The sequence below is a fragment of the Oncorhynchus clarkii genome, chromosome 26, assembly GCF_045791955.1.
Source record: "Oncorhynchus clarkii lewisi isolate Uvic-CL-2024 chromosome 26, UVic_Ocla_1.0, whole genome shotgun sequence".
Taxonomy (NCBI): Eukaryota; Metazoa; Chordata; class Actinopteri; order Salmoniformes; family Salmonidae; genus Oncorhynchus; species Oncorhynchus clarkii.
In genome coordinates, this window is record NC_092172.1 from 39714133 (window position 1) to 39733922 (window position 19790).

Below are 19790 nucleotides of genomic sequence, written 5' to 3' on the forward strand. Positions count from 1 at the left end.
GCTAGTCATAACAACTACTGTAGGCCTGGCTAGTCATAATTACTTCTGTAGGCCTGGCTAGTCATAATTGCTACTGTAGGCCTGGCTAGTCATAATTACTACTGTAGGTCTGGCTAGTCATAATTACTACTGTAGGCCTAGCTAGTCATAATTGCTACTGTAGGCCTGGCTAGTCATAATTACTACTGTAGGTCTGGCTAGTCATAATTACTACTGTAGGTCTAGCTAGTCATAATTGCTACTGTAGGCCTGGCTAGTCATAACTACTACTGTAGGTCTGGCTAGTCATAATTGCTACTGTAGGCCTGGCTTGTCATAATTACTACTGTAGGTCTGGCTAGTCATAACTACTACTGTAGGTCTAGCTAGTCATAATTACTACTGTAGGTCTGGCTAGTGATAACTACTACTGTAGGTCTAGCTAGTCATACTTACTACTGTAGGTCTGGCTAGTCATAACTACTACTGTAGGCCTGGCTAGTCATAATTACTACTGTAGGCCTGGCTAGTCATAACTACTACTGTAGGTCTGGCTAGTCATAACTACTACTGTAGGCCTGGCTAGTCATAACTACTACTGTAGGTCTGGCTAGTCATAATTACTACTGTAGGTCTAGCTAGTCATAACTACTACTGTAGGTCTGGCTAGTCATAACTACTACTATAGGTCTAGCTAGTCATAACTACTACTGTAGGCCTGGTTAGTCATAACTACTACTGTAGGTCTGGCTAGTCATAACTACTACTGTAGGCCTGGCTAGTCATAACTACTACTGTAGACCTGGTTAGTCATTACTACTACTGTAGGCCTGGCTAGTCATAACTACTACTGTAGGTCTGGCTAGTCATAACTACTACTGTAGGCCTGGCTAGTCATAACTACTACTGTAGGTCTGGCTAGTCATAACTACTACTGTAGACCTGGCTAGTCATAACTACTACTGTAGGCCTGGCTAGTCATAACTACTACTGTAGGCCTGGCTAGTCATAACTACTACTGTAGGTCTAGCTAGTCATAACTACTACTGTAGGCCTGGCTAGTCATAATTACTACTGTAGGTCTAGCTAGTCATAACTACTACTGTAGGCCTGGCTAGTCATAATTACTACTGTAGGCCTGGCTAGTCATAATTACTACTGTAGGTCTAGCTACAGTATTTGGTTGGCACTCAGACAAAACCCACTAGATTTTCTTCTACTTCCTCCATATACCTACTCATCCCTAGTTCTACAGGACCACATTTGCTCTTCATATGAGGCACGGCAAAGACTCCTCCGTCGAGCCCAGGTCACATAGATCCAGTCCAGCCCAGTCCAGCCCACCCTGGCCCAATCCAACCCAGCCCGTACCGTCCCATTTCTAACCAATCCTAACCCAGCAGGAGCGACAGTGGCAATTGAATACTCCTGGCTCCACCACCACCTACATGGGTCCGCAACCGTCCCACACTTTCCCATTCCCAGCCGGGCCTCTCCGCTCCTCTCCCCTCATCACCTCTCCTCATCACCTTTCCGCTCCTCTCCCCTCATCACCTCCTCTCCAAGTCCTTGGTCTGCTAGAATGGAGGGTGGTGCTAGCCGCTAGCCCGAGAGCTCCCGCTACCTCTCTCTCGCTGCCAGGGGAGAGCGGTGAAGGACGAGGGAGAAAATAGTTTGAGTGATGCCTTCGCCTTGGTGACTAATGAACAGTTCAGCCCGGGTCAACCCATTACAACTGCAAGCGTTTAATTATTAATTACACCCAATCTATACTCTGTAAAGGACAAGCTTGGTATGTTTAATGTGTGGTTGGGGTGTGTCGGGTTGGGCTCTCTCCTGGCATTGTGTTATTAGCGCGTGTCAGTGAGGAGCTGAAGAGGAGAGTGGAGACAGAAAGGTCCCTTGTTTTAGGGGGTGAAATGGGGTGCTGCGTGCACATGCACACACACACACACTGAAGACAAAACTATACTGCACAAAAATATAAACACAACACGTAAAGGAGCTCTCGGGCTAGCGGCTAGCACCACCCTCCATTCTAGCAGACCAAGGACTTGTAGGCCTGGCTAGTCATAACTACTACTGTAGGCCTGGCTAGTCATAATTGCTACTGTAGGTCTAGCTAGTCATAACTACTACTGTAGGCCTGGCTTGTCATAACTACTACTGTAGGCCTGGCTAGTCATAATTGCTACTGTAGGTCTAGCTAGTCATAACTACTACTGTAGGCCTGGCTAGTCATAACTACTACTGTAGGCCTGGCTAGTCATAACTACTACTGTAGGCCTGGCTAGTCATAACTACTACTGTAGACCTGGCTAGTCATAATTACTACTGTAGACCTGGCTAGTCATAACTACTACTGTAGACCTGGCTAGTCATAACTACTACTGTAGGTCTAGCTAGTCATAATTACTACTGTAGGCCTGGCTTGTCATAACTACTACTGTAGGTCTGGCTAGTCATAATTACTACTGTAGGTCTAGCTAGTCATAATTACTACTGTAGGCCTGGCTAGTCATAATTACTACTGTAGGTCTGGCTAGTCATAACTACTACTGTAGGTCTAGCTAGTCATAATTACTACTGTAGGCCTGGCTAGTCATAATTACTACTGTAGGCCTGGCTAGTCATAACTACTACTGTAGGTCTGGCTAGTCATAACTACTACTGTAGGCCTGGCTAGTCATAACTACTACTGTAGGTCTGGCTAGTCATAATTACTACTGTAGGTCTAGCTAGTCATAACTACTACTGTAGGTCTGGCTAGTCATAACTACTACTATAGGTCTAGCTACAGTATTTGGTTGGCACTCAGACAAAACTCACTAGATTTTCTTCTACTTCCTCCATATACCTACTCATCCCTAGTTCTACAGGACCACATTTGTTTCCTGAGTTGAAATAAAAGATCATAGACATTTTCCATACGCACAAAAAAGCTTATTTCTCTTCATTTGGTTTACAAATGTGTTTATCCCTGTTAGTGAGCATTTCTCCTTCGCCAAGATAATCCATCCACCTGACAGGTGTGGCATATCAAGAAGCATGATCATTACACAGGTGCACCTTCTGCTGGGGACAATAAAAGACCACTCTAAAATGGGCAGTTTTGTCACATAACACAATGCCACAGATGTCTCAAGCATTGAGGGAGTACGCAATTAGCATGCTGACTGCAGGAATGTCCACCAGAGCTGTTGCCCTAGAATTTAATGTTCTAATTTCTCTACCATAAGCCGCCTTCAATATAATTTTGGATCATTTGGCAGTACGTCCATCAGGCCACCCACCCACCCACCCACCCACCCCCCCACCCACACACCCACACACACACACACACACACACACACACACACACACACACACACACACACACACACACACACACACACACACACACACACACACACACACACACACACACACACACACACACACACACACACACACACACACACCCCCCCAAGCGGTCAGAAACAGGGAAGCTCATCTGCGTACTTCGTCGACCTCACCAGGGTCTTAACCTGACTGCAGTACCACGTCGTAACCTATTTCACAAAATATCCTCGCTGTTGAAATATATAATTCTAGAAAGGATTGATACACAGCGCTACATGTAGACTGAGGGGTACACTGCCCTTGACCCTGGTGTGTGTGTGTGTGTGTGTGTGTGTGTGTGTGTGTGTGTGTGTGTGTGTGTGTGTGTGTGTGTGTGTGTGTGTAGGACAGGGAAGTGTGTCAAGGTTCTGGGAACATGTGTTGCTAAGAGTCAGAGGTCAAGGTTAATGCTACATATTGAATGGCCTGACACTCTCTGTGCTCCTTAGACTGGTCATGCTACATTACCTCCTCCAGGTGTGTGTGTGTGTGTGTATATTAAAGCACTTGATTGAGAACATCTGAGTGTGTCTCTATATTCACCTTATGTAGCCTGGCAACAAGGGCGCGGCCATATTTGCTGCGATCAACATTTGGCACATTGACACACAAGCAAACCCAGGGAGGAGATGTGGTTAAATATGAATTACAATGATCAAACTATTAAATATAGAAACCAATTCATCAGGGCACCATTGAAAAAGATGCCCAGCTGAAATGGGATTCCCTGTATAAATAAAGGTTTAATAAAAATATAGTGTGTTTTCACATAGTATAAGCACTACGAAGCTAAAGTTGCCCTGTTAGCATTCCTATAGACTTAACGTGGTGGGTTAGCTAGTTAGGTATGAGCAGAGTCCTGCCTTTTGGTCCAGTTCTGGAGGCCCTGTGTTTTAACTGCTACTTCCAGCATTATCCACTAGTGTTGCTGCAGGTAGAAAATCCTAGGAAATGTTCTGTAATTGACCCAATGTCTCCAATCCAATCAATCGTTTCCGTTTTGCCACGCGTGTGTTTTGAGGGATAACTATTTTTGTCGTGATTCAACAGCGCTCTTCGCTTCACGCTGATGTACTCTAACGGGGGTCATCGGAAGTTGTACAACGGGTCCATTAGGGGGCAGTTAAATGGCAGGAAAGGAAACCAAGCATAAACGTATAAAGAAAACGACAGGGAATTGAAGATCAGAGTATTGACTGAAATAAAAGTGTGTCAAACACTCCGCTGGGATGCTCGTTGCAAATGTCAATAATATATTCTGTAAAACCTGCTACCTTAAGAGTACAAAAGAAAATGCACAATAGACCGCCATCAGAAACAAAGTAACATAAAAGCTTGTAAAAGAGATCTGGCTGAAGAAGTAACAGCTGTTTGGGCTGATACTGGGAGGAAGCTTCCTCCCAGTATCTTCTATTCCTGGCCTGTGTGTGAGAAACTAGAAATAGAAATAATTTTAAAACAACTAAAACCAAATAAAAAACAATCAATTCAGGTCTGAAAACCAACAAACTAAACTTCAAATAAAAATCAGAAAACGAAGAGAAATAAAAACAAAACTATAATAACCTTTGAGAACGAGCAGCAGGCAGCAGTGTGGGTCTATCAATGTGTGTGTGTGTGTGTGTGTGTGTGCCTATCAATGTGTATGTATCAATATGTGTGTTTGTCTATCAATGTGTGTGTGTGTGTGTCTATCAATGTGTGTGTGTGTGTGTGTGTCTATCAATGTGTGTGTGTGTGTCTATCAATGTGTGTGTGTGTCTATCAATGTGTGTGTGTGTGTGTGTCTATCAATATGTGCGTATAGAATGGTTCAAGGCAGTAGTAAGGTGTATGTGTGTGTGTGTATACGTGCATCTGTGATCTGCCTGTGTTTGTGTGTCTGTGTGTCTACAGAGCCGCTCAGGGTGGGTGCAGCCTGAGAGAGTGTGTGTGTGTGTGTGTGTGTGTGTATGTGTGTGGAATGGCCCAAGGCGGTTGTGTGTGCGGGGCGGAGGGGGGTGAGCGAGCGCGAGCGAAGCCGTCTGAGCACTGTGCTTCATTAGGAAACAAAATATAAGCTTTCCACACCATTAGGAATGACTTTAGGAGAGAAAGCACATAAGACGCCGACTCACCTCATCAACGATGCATTGCAGTAACTGGAGAGGCTTGAATGGGGAGACAGAGAGAGAGGAGATGGGCAGAAGAAGAAAACGAAGTATTAGTCTACATGAGACGTTACGACAGAGAGGTGGCAGAGAAAATCACTCATGTAATAAAAAGGTATTCACATTAATCAAATGCACCAAGCTCCGGCACAGCCATCGCCTCCTGAATGTTTCTATTATTCTATAATAGCATCTAATCTAATACAGGCAGTTAAGGCCCGCTGTATCATTTCAATGCAAAAAAAAAAAAAACGCAATTTGTGGGACGTTTCAAATGAGGGATCTACTGGAGAGTGAAACACTGCCGGGAGTGAAACACTGTCTTCCCCCACGAAAAATACATCAAATCTCACCATTAAAGATCCTTGGTTTTTCTGAATCTGTAAAGGCAGACGAAGACAAGAAGAGAGAGAGAGAAGGAGAGAGAGAGAGAGAGAGAGAGAGAGAGAGAGAGAGAGAGAGAGAGAGAGAGAGAGAGAGAGAGAGAGAGAGAGAGAGAGAGAGAGAGAGAGAGGCAATATGTAATTAGCATGTCATAATCAAAAGCACACACTTGGACACATTATGATCACTGGGAGAATATGATGGCATCCCCCCGGTGGGCATGTGTTAACACCATCTACATAATAATACACACAATACCCAAACGTTAATAGTCTTGCTCTCATTTGGGGAGGTGGAAGATATACAGCACTGTTCATTTCATCTTCCCTGCTACCCCCTCCAGGTTGTCTAAAGGTGCAGGGTTGTAGAATGAATTGTGCATAATGTATATTTCAAATAGGAATCTGCAGGCTGAGCAAACATTTCCACTCAAACAGATACAAAATAATTAAATGTTGTTAAAAAGAAGGAATAAAAAGTTAAGAGGCTAACATGGGGCTTTGGTCGACCACTAACAACTAACAATTATCCAGTCATCTCTGGTGAGACACTACCAAATGACAAGGGCTCCGTATAGACTATGTTGTCTTCATCCATCACCACTCCACAGAAAACAAACAGCTTCCAACACAAAGTACGTGAAAGTCCAATGACCTGAAATGACGGCTTTGTTCATCAACAGTTTCAATTATTTTACTTCAGATAAATATATAAAAATGAAAAAAAAAACAGTCTTTGAAGTTTCTTTCATGGCCGAAAAGCTCAACAAACAACACAAGAAACGGAGTTGTAGTCAGACAGGGAGAACGTTTTTAATGCATAGATAACAAGAGACCCAAGGTCTTCTGCTTTGAGCTAGATGGCCCATTATGTTTAGTCAATTAATTGCTTGTTTCGTAGGCTCTTTTGATAATGCGTTAGAACTCTTATTGATTCATTCTCTGAATTAACTGACAGCTTTGCAACTCGTGGTAAATCTCAAGAGGCCCTTCATGGCCTCTACACCTATTTTAACTGATTCAGACATACGTTATGGGCGACTACAGAAAACAAATTCATTCAGAAATAATTACTAAACAAAATTGCCAGCTGCTCAGGGGTTGAAATTGGATTGTGGAAGGCAAACTTATTTGAGTTCTATTTTGTCAAGAGTTTGTTCTTTTCGTACACAGTAATTTGATCTGGCGTCAACAAAGTGAGCCGTAACAATGCCGTCCCATCGTTCCATTTAACATAGTCATTCAACGATATAACTTGATGATCTAATTTCCACATCACAACGTAGTATATATATTTGTCCTGGGGGTAATCAGCGCTTCATATGATGATTACGGTCTAACAATATATTAACCTTTCAATGAGTCCCTTGTTGTTTCTGATACAGAGTTGGTTTGAAAATGACGACTACTGTGGACAACAAACTGGAGATTGAATCCTGCAGAGGAAAACAAAAGTGTTCTGTGTTTCACATTCAGGTTAAAAAAACTCTAATCATGAACAATAACCCCAAATAAGAGTAGAGGCAAAAATATGGATTTTTTTAAAGTCTTGGTTTCAAAATGGACTCCAATACTTCTGAGGGAACAACATTTCAGAGGCAATGGATGGACACTCGAGGTCAACCCAATGAAACTCCCTCGTTTAATCACAGTCATCAATCACAACAGAATAGACAGACTTGGTTATAAGCAATGGTATTCCTACTCAGTCATCAGGTAGAAGCTGTTCTCACAGTCTACAGAAAGGGAGAATGGTATTCCTACTCAGTCATCTCAGTCATCATGTAGAAGCTGTTCTCACAGTCTACAGAAAGGGAGACAATGATATTCCTACTCAGTCATCAGGTAGAAGTTGTTCTCACAGTCTACAGAAAGGGAGACGATGGTATTCCTACTCAGTCATCAGGTAGAAGCTGTTCTCACAGTCTACAGAAAGGGAGACAATGGTATTCCTACTCAGTCATCAGGTAGAAGCTGTTCTCACAGTCTACAGAAAGGGAGACAATGGTATTCCTACTCAGTCATCATGTAGAAGCTGTTATCTCAGAGCTTCAGCACAGTCTACAGAAAAGGAGACAATGGTTTTCCTACTCAGTCATCAGGTAGAAGTTGTTCTCTCAGAGCTTCAGCACAGTCTACAGACAAGGAGACGGTGGTATTCCTACTCAGTCATCAGGTAGAAGCTGTTCTCACAGTCTACAGAAAGGGAGACAATGGTATTCCTACTCAGTCATCAGGTAGAAGCTGTTCTCACAGTCTACAGAAAGGGAGACAATGGTATTCCTACTCAGTCATCATGTAGAAGCTGTTATCTCAGAGCTTCAGCACAGTCTACAGAAAAGGAGACAATGGTTTTCCTACTCAGTCATCAGGTAGAAGTTGTTCTCTCAGAGCTTCAGCACAGTCTACAGACAGGGAGACAATGGTATTCCTACTCAGTCATCATGTAGAAGTTGTTCTCTCAGAGCTTCAGCACAGTCTACAGACAGGGAGACAATGGTATTCCTACTCAGTCATCATGTAGAAGTTGTTCTCTCAGTCTACAGACAGGGAGACGGTACTGTATTGAAACACTCAATACTGCCATCGGTCTCCCATTTCTATAGATGTTAACAGCTGTGTTGATCTGAAAGACAGATGTTCCAGGGTTGAGGGGAGCAATAGCTAGAGCATCAAAAAGTACAAAACGTTCACAGACAAGGGGTGAATGCGGCCTCTGCATAAAGCATTCAACATGTTTGGAAAATGTGATACTTCATCATATGAAAGTCCCCGCGTCACAACGCAATATGGGGATAGTGTCAAAAGAGTGTACATTACTCAATACTTGGGAGTGCAATCACTGATCTGTTAAATCCCTCTACAGTTTGACATGTTTATGTGATCCCTTCATAACAACACCATCAAACATATTGGAACTACTTCCTGTTCTTCTTCTTCTTCTTCTGCAGAACAATTTAAAATGGAGATGAGGAAAAGGGCCCAAATCAATCAGGGGGGCGCTGCCCCGGCGGCTGTATACACATCACATCCAGTCTGCTGTCTTCAAAGACTTTCAGAGCCTTGAGAAAACTCCATTAACTCTCACAACGAATGCAAATGGATCACAACATGGGGTGAGGAGGAATTAAAGAGGCCGTCTCTAATCAATGACAAACACAGGATGAAAACGCCATGGCGTGTGTTCTGTTATCGCCACCTCCGCCCCCCCTGTTACTGTTAACTCATACTCCAGGCAACTCGTATAGTACACACACACACACACACACACACACACACACACACACACACACACAAAAAATGGAAAGGGTGAGTACAGAGGCCCCCTTACAGCGTTACAACAGCTCTTTACAAAAACAAAAAGCACCCCTCTGCCCTTCAAATCCACCCACATCCCACCCAAAACACTGACCCCATTCTCCCAAAACCACGTATCCTGAGCAAATCTCAGGTGCTTACAATTGATTCCATTCTCTCTATTTGTGTTGCTGCCACAGTCGGGTGGACCGTGGAGGGTGATAGCACAGGGGGCTTCTGCGCAGACAGCTGACAGCCTGGGCCCGAGGACGTTCGCCGGCTGCGCCTGGCGAGATGAAGCCGAGCGGCGCTCGGCCGCCACTCTACCCGTTCTACTAGGGCTCTGCTACAACCTGCAGGTGAACTGTCTGTAACGCCATATGGAGCAGGGAAAATTAACAGAGAGATGAGGAGAGCACTGGCAGCGGGAGATCTCCCTGGCGCACACACTGTCTCTTGGTGTAGCTTTAAATTCCATATGTAGGGAAGATAGAAGGGGAGAGAGAGAGAGAGAGAGAGGATGGGAAAGCAAGAGCGGGGGAAACTGTGTGAGAGAGAGAGAGCGAGAGAGAGAGAGGGAGAAACAGTGTGAGAGAGAGAGAGAGAGGATGGGAAAGCAAGAGCGGGGGAAACAGTGTGAGAGAGAGAGAGAGAGACAGACAGAGACAGAGAGAGAGAGAGAGAAACAGTGAGAGAGAGAGGAAGAATAAATAAATTAATAGGGTGTGAAAACATTCAACGCTCCACCACAACGCCAATGGCTCCATTTGTAAAGAACAAGTTTGTCTTTTTTCTTTCTCTGGTTATTTAGGCTAATTTATGAATCAGGTTCTGGTGGAAGTATACAGGCAGACAGACTGTTATAGATTGGATTCAATACATTGGAGATATTAAAGTGTTACCAGAGGTCTCATGCCTATTAAAAAGAAGCATGAAGATGCTGTGAATGATGCTCTCTTCCATACAAAATGGTGGATATGTAAATACCAGAGAAGAACAGACAAGCCCACATCTCTCTGATTCTTATTCAAAAAACTGTGTGTGTGTGTGTGTGTGTGTGTGTGTGTGTGTGTGTGTATGTGTGTGACTGTGAGGCATTCATTATTGTATGTAATCATACATTGGCGATTAACATGATAATGGCCACGTTAATAGACACTGCTGAAGATAAGAGTGGCAGCACTCTGAAATGAGACCTGCCTGAGGCAACACACACAATAACCATGGAGACCTCATGTACGTCATCACAGCAGGATGAACACAGGGGGCACAAACACACGTTTGACTGGTCGCCTCAAAACAAGTTTAGTATTTCCCATGTCTCCAGGACTAGTATTAACAAAACGGATTCACTATGCAGCTTAATCACTGTGTAGAGGGCTTATATCCTGTTAATTATTCTCTTCAAGACATCCATTTATTGCAAAGCCCCTACAGAAACACATCTAGGGATAACTATCACAACTACCCTAATTCACAGGTCTTACTCTGCGTACTAAACATCATAAACAATGCCACAGACCCGAGACAATTCCTCTTCTGGACATGCAGCTACGGTATCTTATAGCTACTGAATAGATTCACAACCATGATACACTTGGCATCATATCCCAGTTTCAGTCCGTCAGTGCTATGGTCTCCCTCCAGTCTTATTTGGGTGTTCCAGGCCATCCACAGGCCGACGGTCATGGTAGCCGTGAGTAATGTTCATTAGATTGGTTCGCAGCATGCCTGTTGGGTTAATTAGCACTGGGAAACAAAGTGGTCACCAGCGCAGAGCTTGGACTAATGGTACTAGCGCTCTGCTTTAGCCCACTGGGCTCCTTTAAAATCAGCCTCCACGGAGTTTAGATTTCACAGCTTGGAAACTGTGTACCTTATGAGTCACATATTAAAAGGGGCAGTGCATCGACATTTGACTTAAAAATATATATATATATATATATCTTGTTCTTGAGCATGAGAAATGTAAAGAGGAAGTGGTGTTGACGATTAAAAAGTCACAACGTATTGGCTTAGCAGCGGTTGAAGGATTGGCACATCGAGACATGGACCTGAAAAGTGCGTTGTAGAACTTAATGTCCCTTTAAAACATGCCAATATGCAGTTGCTTCATCCATTTTTTGGACTTTAAATGAATGATATGTACTGACTGATTGTTGGAGAATATAACCTAGAAATGTCTCACAAGCTTAGTTCAACTGTCGTTCCCCATCTGATCCCAACGTAAGCTAGTTTTGCTCCAATGTTAGTAAATAAACACTATAAAACCTCATCATTCAAACTATCATTTTGATAGGTCAGTCCTTAAATTCACAGACAGAGTTATGGATGTAACAGTGGTTAGATTTCTCTGTTTATAGAAAGAGGTGCGAGGCAAACACTTATTGTTTCAACTGCTGATTGATGCTTTCTTTACATTTGACATGTTAGTCATTTAGCAGATGCTCTTATCCAGAGCGACTTACACCTAGTGAGTTCAGACATTTTCATACTTTTGTGGTTGTACTGGTCCCCCGTGGGAATCGAACCCACAACCTGGCGTTATAAGCGCCTTGCTCTGCCAACTGAGAAACATGGAACCCTTTATGTAGAAAGGACACACGTATTATTTTTAGGTATTTGGGACAATAATTGAGGTACCTGACTCCAGCCCATTCCTTTCACAAAACAATGCTCTTTAAAACCCGCATTGCATTATTTTATGGTTGTTTGGAGGTTTATAGAAAGTTCTACATACTCAGTAGCCATTTTGTCTTGTCATTCCATTTTCCTCTCAGAAGAATGAATAATGGAAAGTAAGTCGGAGTAGTTGAAGCACACAATGGATAAAGTAGATGTCACAAAGCCAGGTGACCTTTCAGAAAGGTCACTCTTGATCAAGTGAGAAGACCTTTTGGTCCAGTGACACATCATAAACAACACTCAAAAGAATCCACTCAATAACCACCATTACAGCCACCATCCACATGGCTTTCCAAGATGGCCGCCATGCAGCCAGTCAGGCGAGGTAACCAAGTTCAGCATGCTCAGAGGAGGATTATGGCTCTAAGCCCTCATTTGGGCCTAATTAAAGAGCTGATGGGATTCAGCAGACCTCTTCTGTGGCTCAGCAATTACATTTGAAGATGAGTAGGATTGTAGGAGTAGGGTCAACATGGAGAATGGATAAGAGTCACTACGGGACCACCAGTGACATCACAAACAGAATTAAGGGAGTGAGAAAGACCCTATGACCATATGTTGTCATGACACCCTACTGTGTGGCTTCTACATAGCTAAACATGAAGCCATGTGAATGGAATGTAGTGAGGAAGGGACTCACCTGTGGATAGGGGAAAGCGCCCAGTGCCAACTGTGGAAAGAGAAAAACACGACAATAAGGGTGACGGCAAAGGCTGCGAAAATAATAAACAGGCCTACCGGGACTATCAACAGCTCTGTTACAGGGGCCTCCTGACTGGTGCTGTGGTCTGAGGCTCTGCATCTCAGTGCTAGCTGTGGTCTAAGGCTCTGCATCTCAGTGTTAGCTGTGGCCTAAGGCTCTGCATCTCAGTGCTAGCTGTGGTCTAAGGCTCTGCATCTCAGTGCTAGCTGTGGTCTGAGGCTCTGCATCTCAGTGTTAGCTGTGGCCTAAGGCTCTGCATCTCAGTGCTAGCTGTGGTCTAAGGCTCTGCATCTCAGTGCTAGCTGTGGTCTAAGGCTCTGCATCTCAGTGTTAGCTGTGGTCTGAGGCTCTGCATCTCAGTGCTAGCTGTGGTCTAAGGCTCTGCATCTCAGTGCTAGCTGTGGTCTAAGGCTCTGCATCTCAGTGCTAGCTGTGGCCTAAGGCTCTGCATCTCAGTGCTAGCTGTGGTCTGGGGCTCTGCATCTCAGTGCTAGCTGTGATCTGGGGCTCTGCATCTCAGTGCTAGCTGTGGTCTAAGGCTCTGCATCTCAGTGCTAGCTGTGCCACTAGAGTTTCTGGGTTCGAGTCCAGGCTCTGTCGCAGCCGGCCGCGGTCGGGAGACCCATGGGGCGGCGCACATTTGGCCCAGCGTCGTCCGGGTTAGGGGAGGGTTTGACCGGCAGGGATATCCTTGTCCCATCGCGCTCTAGCGACTCCTGGGGCGTGCCGGGCGCAGTGCATGCTGACACGGTCGCCAGGTGTACGGTGTTTCCTGCGACACATTGGTGCGGCTGGCTTACGGGTTAAGTGGCCATTGTGTCAAGAAGCAGTGCAGCTTGGTTGGGTTGTGTGTTTCGGAGGACGCACGGCTCTCAACCTTCGCCTCTTCAGAGTCCATACGGGAGTTGCAGCGATGAGACAAGACTGTAACTACCAATTGGAAACCACGAAATTGGGGAGAAAAAGTGGTAAAAATACATGTGTGTGTGTATATATATATATATATATATATATGTGTATGTATGTTTACCCCTTTTTCTCCCCAATTTCGTGGTTTCCAATTGGTAGTTACAGTCTTGTCTAATCATTTGTATATGTATGTATGTATGTATATATATATATTTAACAAACATAAAGATATAAAACTGTATTTTTTTGTGAAGAATCAACAACAAGTGGGACACAATCATGAAGTGGAACGACATTTATTGGATATTTCAAACTTTTTTAACAAATCAAAAACTGAAAAATTGGGCGTGCAAAATTATTCAGCCCCTTTACTTTCAGTGCAGCAAACTCTCTCCAGAAGTTCAGTGAGGATCTCTGAATGATCCAATGTTGACCTAAATGACTAATGATGATAAATACAATCCACCTGTGTGTAATCAAGTCTCCGTATAAATGCACCTGCACTGTGATAGTCTCAGAGGTCCGTTAAAAGCGCAGAGAGCATCATGACGAACAAGGAACACACCAGGCAGGTCCGAGATACTGTTGTAAAGAAGTTTAAAGCCGGATTTGGATACAAAAAGATTTCCCAAGCTTTAAACATCCCAAGGAGCACTGTGCAAGCGATAATATTGAAATGGAAGGGGTATCAGACCACTGCAAATCTACCAAGACCTGGCCGTCCCTCTAAACTTTCAGCTCATACAAGGAGAAGACTGATCAGAGATGCAGCCAAGAGGCCCATGATCACTCTGGATGAACTGCAGAGATCTACAGCTGAGGTGGGAGACTCTGTCCATAGGACAACAATCAGTCGTATATTGCACAAATCTGGCCTTTATGGAAGAGTGGCAAGAAGAAAGCCATTTCTTAAAGATATCCATAAAAAGTGTAGTTTAAAGTTTGCCACAAGCCACCTGGGAGACACACCAAACATGTGGAAGAAGGTGCTCTGGTCAGATGAAACCAAAATTGAACTTTTTGGCAACAATGCAAAACGTTATGTTTGGCGTAAAAGCAACACAGCTCATCACCCTGAACACACCATGCCCACTGTCAAACATGGTGGTGGCAGCATCATGGTTTGGGCCTGCTTTTCTTCAGCAGGGACAGGGAAGATGGTTAAAATTGATGGGAAGATGGATGGAGCCAAATACAGGACCATTCTGGAAGAAAACCTGATGGAGTCTGCAAAAGACCTGAGACTGGGACGGAGATTTGTCTTCCAACAAGACAATGATCCAAAACATAAAGCAAAATCTACAATGGAATGGTTCAAAAATAAACATATCCAGGTGTTAGAATGGCCAAGTCAAAGTCCAGACCTGAATCCAATCGAGAATCTGTGGAAAGAACTGAAAACTGCTGTTCACAAATGCTCTCCATCCAACCTCACTGAGCTCGAGCTGTTTTGCAAGGAGGAATGGGAAAAAATGTTGGTCTCTCGATGTGCAAAACTGATAGAGACATACCCCAAGCGACTTACATCTGTAATCGCAGCAAAAGGTGGCGCTACAAAGTATTAACTTAAGGGGGCTGAATAATTTTGCACGCCCAATTTTTCAGTTTTTGATTTGTTAAAAAAGTTTGAAATATCCAATAAATGTCGTTCCACTTCATGATTGTGTCCCACTTGTTGTTGATTCTTCACAAAAAAATACAGTTTTATATCTTTATGTTTGAAGCCTGAAATGTGGCAAAAGGTCGCAAAGTTCAAGGGGGCCGAATACTTTCGCAAGGCACTGTATATATATATATATATATATATATATATATATATATATATATATACACACATATACACACAAAAATACAAACACATATATATATATTTTTTATATATATGTGTGTGTGTATTTATATATAAAAATATATATGTATGTGTATATATTTGTAAACAAAAATGCAAGAAATATATATATATATATATATATATAAATACATAAGTGATTATTGGACAAGTATTAGAAAGGGGAGGAAGTTTAATAAAACAGGTCTACAGGAACTATCAGGAATATGAAGTCCCTATCAGTTTAAATGTGGTTGAAGCACACTGGATTTGTTTTAGGACTGTGGTGGAAATGCGTGGAAATAGGAGTTCATAGGTGGTCTAATCTCCTCACGGAGGGAGACTAGCTGAAGCGTGTTCCAGATTAGAGAGGCCAGTCTTTGAGAGGGGCTCAGTGCGCCCCCGTCGAATAACCCCCTTCCTCAAAGAACATCGGCTATTAGTTAATAACACCCCCTGCAACCCCGCCGCCCCCCCGCCGAGACCAGCACAGAGAGAGAAGCAGAGAGGTTGGAACGATGGAGGGATAAATTCATGTGATGTATGACTACACCGGAAAATATCCAACCCGCTTGTGACATTTGGCAATTCACTTTGTCTGGCGTCTTTAATCTTGGTTTTTATCTCTGATGATGTCGGCGCCATCACGTTATTACGACGATGTCAATACACGAGAAAACCCATGCTGGCCTTGAACGTGGACCGACTGCTAGCGATGGCAGATTAATCCAAATGAAGAGGAGAGTTTAAAAGCCGTTTCATTTAGACTAATGCACACTTACCTGTATGGTTCTCTCTCTCTCTCACTAACGATTCACAAAGAGGAGAGGGCTTTGATCCTGTGGCGAGAAAACTCTATCTTGATCAAACTGAGATTGTGTCGATAATTCAGACAGACTTGTATTTTCCGCAGCCCCATCCGTTACGGTTACAACGGTGATAATATTCAACAGTATTGACAAACAGTGTAGAGGCCAGAGAGGGTAAAGCGTTTGTCAGAGCTGTGGAAATAGGAGTCCTTGACGGGAATACATTGAGAATCAATAGGTGTCAATGGGGACGACAGGGCCTGGCCAAATGTAGTACTGAAATAAAAACACTATTCTAAAATGGAGCCCCTTGACACCCAGACACACACACACACACACACACACACACACACACACACACACACACACACCTGCACTCTGCAATCACAGACACACAGACACACACACAAACACCTGCACTCTGCAATCACAGACACACAGACACACCTGCACTCTGCAATCACAGACACACAGACACACACACAAACACCTGCACTCTGCAATCACAGACACACAGACACACACACAAACACCTGCACTCTGCAATCACAGACACACAGACACACCTGCACTCTGCAATCACAGACACACACAAACACCTGCACTCTGCAATCACAGACACACACACCTGCACTCTGCAATCACAGACACACAGACACACACACAAACACCTGCACTCTGCAATCACAGACACACAGACACACACACAAACACCTGCACTCTGCAATCACAGACACACAGACACACACACAAACACACGCACTCTGCAATCACAGACACACACACACACACACCTGCACTCTGCAATCACAGACACACAGACACACACACACAAACACCTGCACTCTGCAATCACAGACACACACAAATGCCTGCACTCTGCAATCACAGACACACACAAACACCTACACTCTGCAATCACAGACAATGACACACACAAACGCCTGCACTCTGCACTCACCTCCATGAAGGAGATGCCCACGCTCCAGACGTCTGAATGGATACCATACTGCTCCCCAGATATCCTCTCAGGCTGCAGGGTACAAACAAGGGAGTCAGATGAGTTATGCTGTGGTTGACTTGAGATGTACGAAATGTGATTGTGTTACGCTATAGTGTGCCATTTGTGGTTACTGCATGATCAGATGTGTCCTGTCAATGTTTCTCCTACCACATTTTCAAGGCTGGACCCCCAAAACAACATCTTTCACCAAGATGTCCAACCACCACCAAAATCTATTCCAATTAGGTCTACTTACTGCCATGTACGCGTTAGTTCCCACATACGTCTTGGCGATGGAATTCACCAACTGCAAACAAAAGAGGTTAGATTGATCAACTGTAGATGGGTGAATGGGTTTCTTTCTTTCCCTCAGTAACAATTGACTGAGCAAAATACTTGTGCTTTTACTTTGGCCTTCCAGTCGATCTGTCCAACTGTTTGACATGAGGACAGACTGTACCATACTGGTAAAGGTCATTCAGTTTTGTCCAAATTATGGCAAACCAGCAAACTGATTTGTTTATGGGAACTGTACACTTCACATTACACTGTATATAAATGGCATCATTACATTACAAAACATAACATGCTATTATTTCACTGTATAACAAGGTGGCTATAGCTGAAACAAGGTGACCATAGTGATGGATATAACTGAAACAAGATGGCCATAACTGAAACAAGATGGCCATAACTGAAACAAGATGGCCATAACTGAAACAAGATGGCCATAACTGAAACAAGATGGCCATAACTGAAACAAGATGGCCATAGTGATGGCTATAACTGAAACAAGATGGCCATAGTGATGGCTATAACTGAAACAAGATGGCCATAGTGATGGCTATAACTGAAACAAAAGAGTCGGCATAGCAGAGACTGTTTGTCCTACATTAAGTACAGCTCCCATCTCCATCTCCTTTCCCTCCGTGACTTACATACCCAAATCTATTGAAACGTCAGTGTTACTGTGGTCTGTTCCCAGCCCTCTCACAGGGGACCAGGATGAGGACATGGGGACGTCGGAGTGTGTGTGTGAGCACAATGGGACATGCCATGGATGACAGGGCTGTGATAATGAGTGAATGATTGTGTTCCCCGATGGCTCCTGTGTTTGGAGGGGAGGTCCTGCTCAGGGAAGGCAGAGACACTGACCTTCCTACAGGGCAATGTGTGTGTGTTGAGGTAAATCTTGTATTCAGAAGCCTGTGCAGGGGTCAACGCTGCTTCACATCTCCAAGGAGAGAGGGATGAAAATTAATTAAAATTGGGGCGTGGGGGTGACAGGGTGAGAGAGAGTAGGGGGGAGTTATTCCCGGGGGTCTTTGGGGGAGTTGGAAGGGCTGTCCCAGGGTGACGTAATGACATGACACACAGATACACACACACCTCAGCTATTGTCTGCCCAGCCATGCTCTTGCCACGTCCATCAAAGGCATATCAATGAAGCTTTGACGTTGTGTGTGTGTGTGTATGTGTGTGTGAGTAGTAATTATAACAAGTGCATGTTTTGGAGTGCCTGTGGAACAATGGTAGTGAGGAAGTTAATGTGAGAGGCTGTCCCTCAAGGTGCTTCCACTGTCGTGAGGACACAATGAATAGGTCCAGATTGACAGGTTGACTACACACACACACACACACACACACAGAGAGAGAGCGAGACACACACTGGTGTCTCAATACACACAGAGAGAGAAACAGATCACAAATACAAGCACACAGAGAGACACACACACAGAAGTATAAACACACACACAGAGGTATAAACACACACACGGGGGACTGTACCTGGGTGCTGACTCCAAAGTCACAGAGCTTCACTTGACCTCTAGTGTTGACCAGCATGTTGGAAGGCTTGACGTCTACAGAAACAAGTACATACAGTAACAGCTGCTACCTCCTCCAATCAGACTGTACTCATGTTATATCTTCGTTTGACCAGTTTCTCCCAGCAAGAAAATTACCCTGCAGCAACAGGAAGTGATTATCCTGCAGCAACAGGAAGTGATTATCCTGCAGCAATAGGAAATGATTATCCTGCAGCAACAGGAAATGATTATCCTGCAGCAACAGGAAATGATTATCCTGCAGCAACAGGAAATTATTATCCTGCAGCAACAGGAAATGATTATCCTGCAGCAACAGGAAATTATTATTATTTCCATGCTACATTTTTTTTTTTGGGGGGGGGGAGGGGGGCAAATCAAGTCTAACATTTTCAAGTGGAAATTACAAACTTTAGAAGAAATGTTAAACCTTGAATACACTACTAAGTTACATTTTCTGAAGCGCAGGAAGATTCCCTGTGACAAAAGTGATCAATGTAAGACCACATATCTGTACTGTATACAGCATCATGACAGTATGTCCTTCCATGATATTCTACGTATACCTTTCACCTCACTGACCTCTGTAGAATCCAAATCACTGACCTCTGTAGAATCTACTACCTTTCACCTCACTGACCTCTGTAGAATCCACATCACTGACCTCTGTAGAATCTCCTACCTTCCACCTCACTGACCTCTGTAGAATCCACATCATTGACCTCTGTAGAATCTCCTACCTTTCACCTCACTGACCTCTGTAGAATCCACATCACTGACCTCTGTAGAATCCACATCACTGACCTCTGTAGAATCTCCTACCTTTCACCTCACTGA

General features: G+C 43.9%; 1 protein-coding gene across 1 annotated transcript in view; it reads right to left on the reverse strand.

Annotated features, from left to right (window-relative positions):
- Window positions 1–19790, reverse strand: part of LOC139384674 (dual specificity mitogen-activated protein kinase kinase 5-like) — a 145175-nt gene that overhangs the window by 56498 nt on the left and 68887 nt on the right. Inside the window, exons 14-19 of the mRNA XM_071129496.1 lie at window positions 18916–18989; window positions 17384–17434; window positions 17086–17157; window positions 12516–12545; window positions 5864–5890; window positions 5478–5510 (exon numbers count right to left, since the gene is read on the reverse strand). Coding sequence (XP_070985597.1) covers window positions 5478–5510; window positions 5864–5890; window positions 12516–12545; window positions 17086–17157; window positions 17384–17434; window positions 18916–18989 — 287 coding nt within the window. The remainder of the gene's footprint in view (window positions 1–5477; window positions 5511–5863; window positions 5891–12515; window positions 12546–17085; window positions 17158–17383; window positions 17435–18915; window positions 18990–19790) is intronic.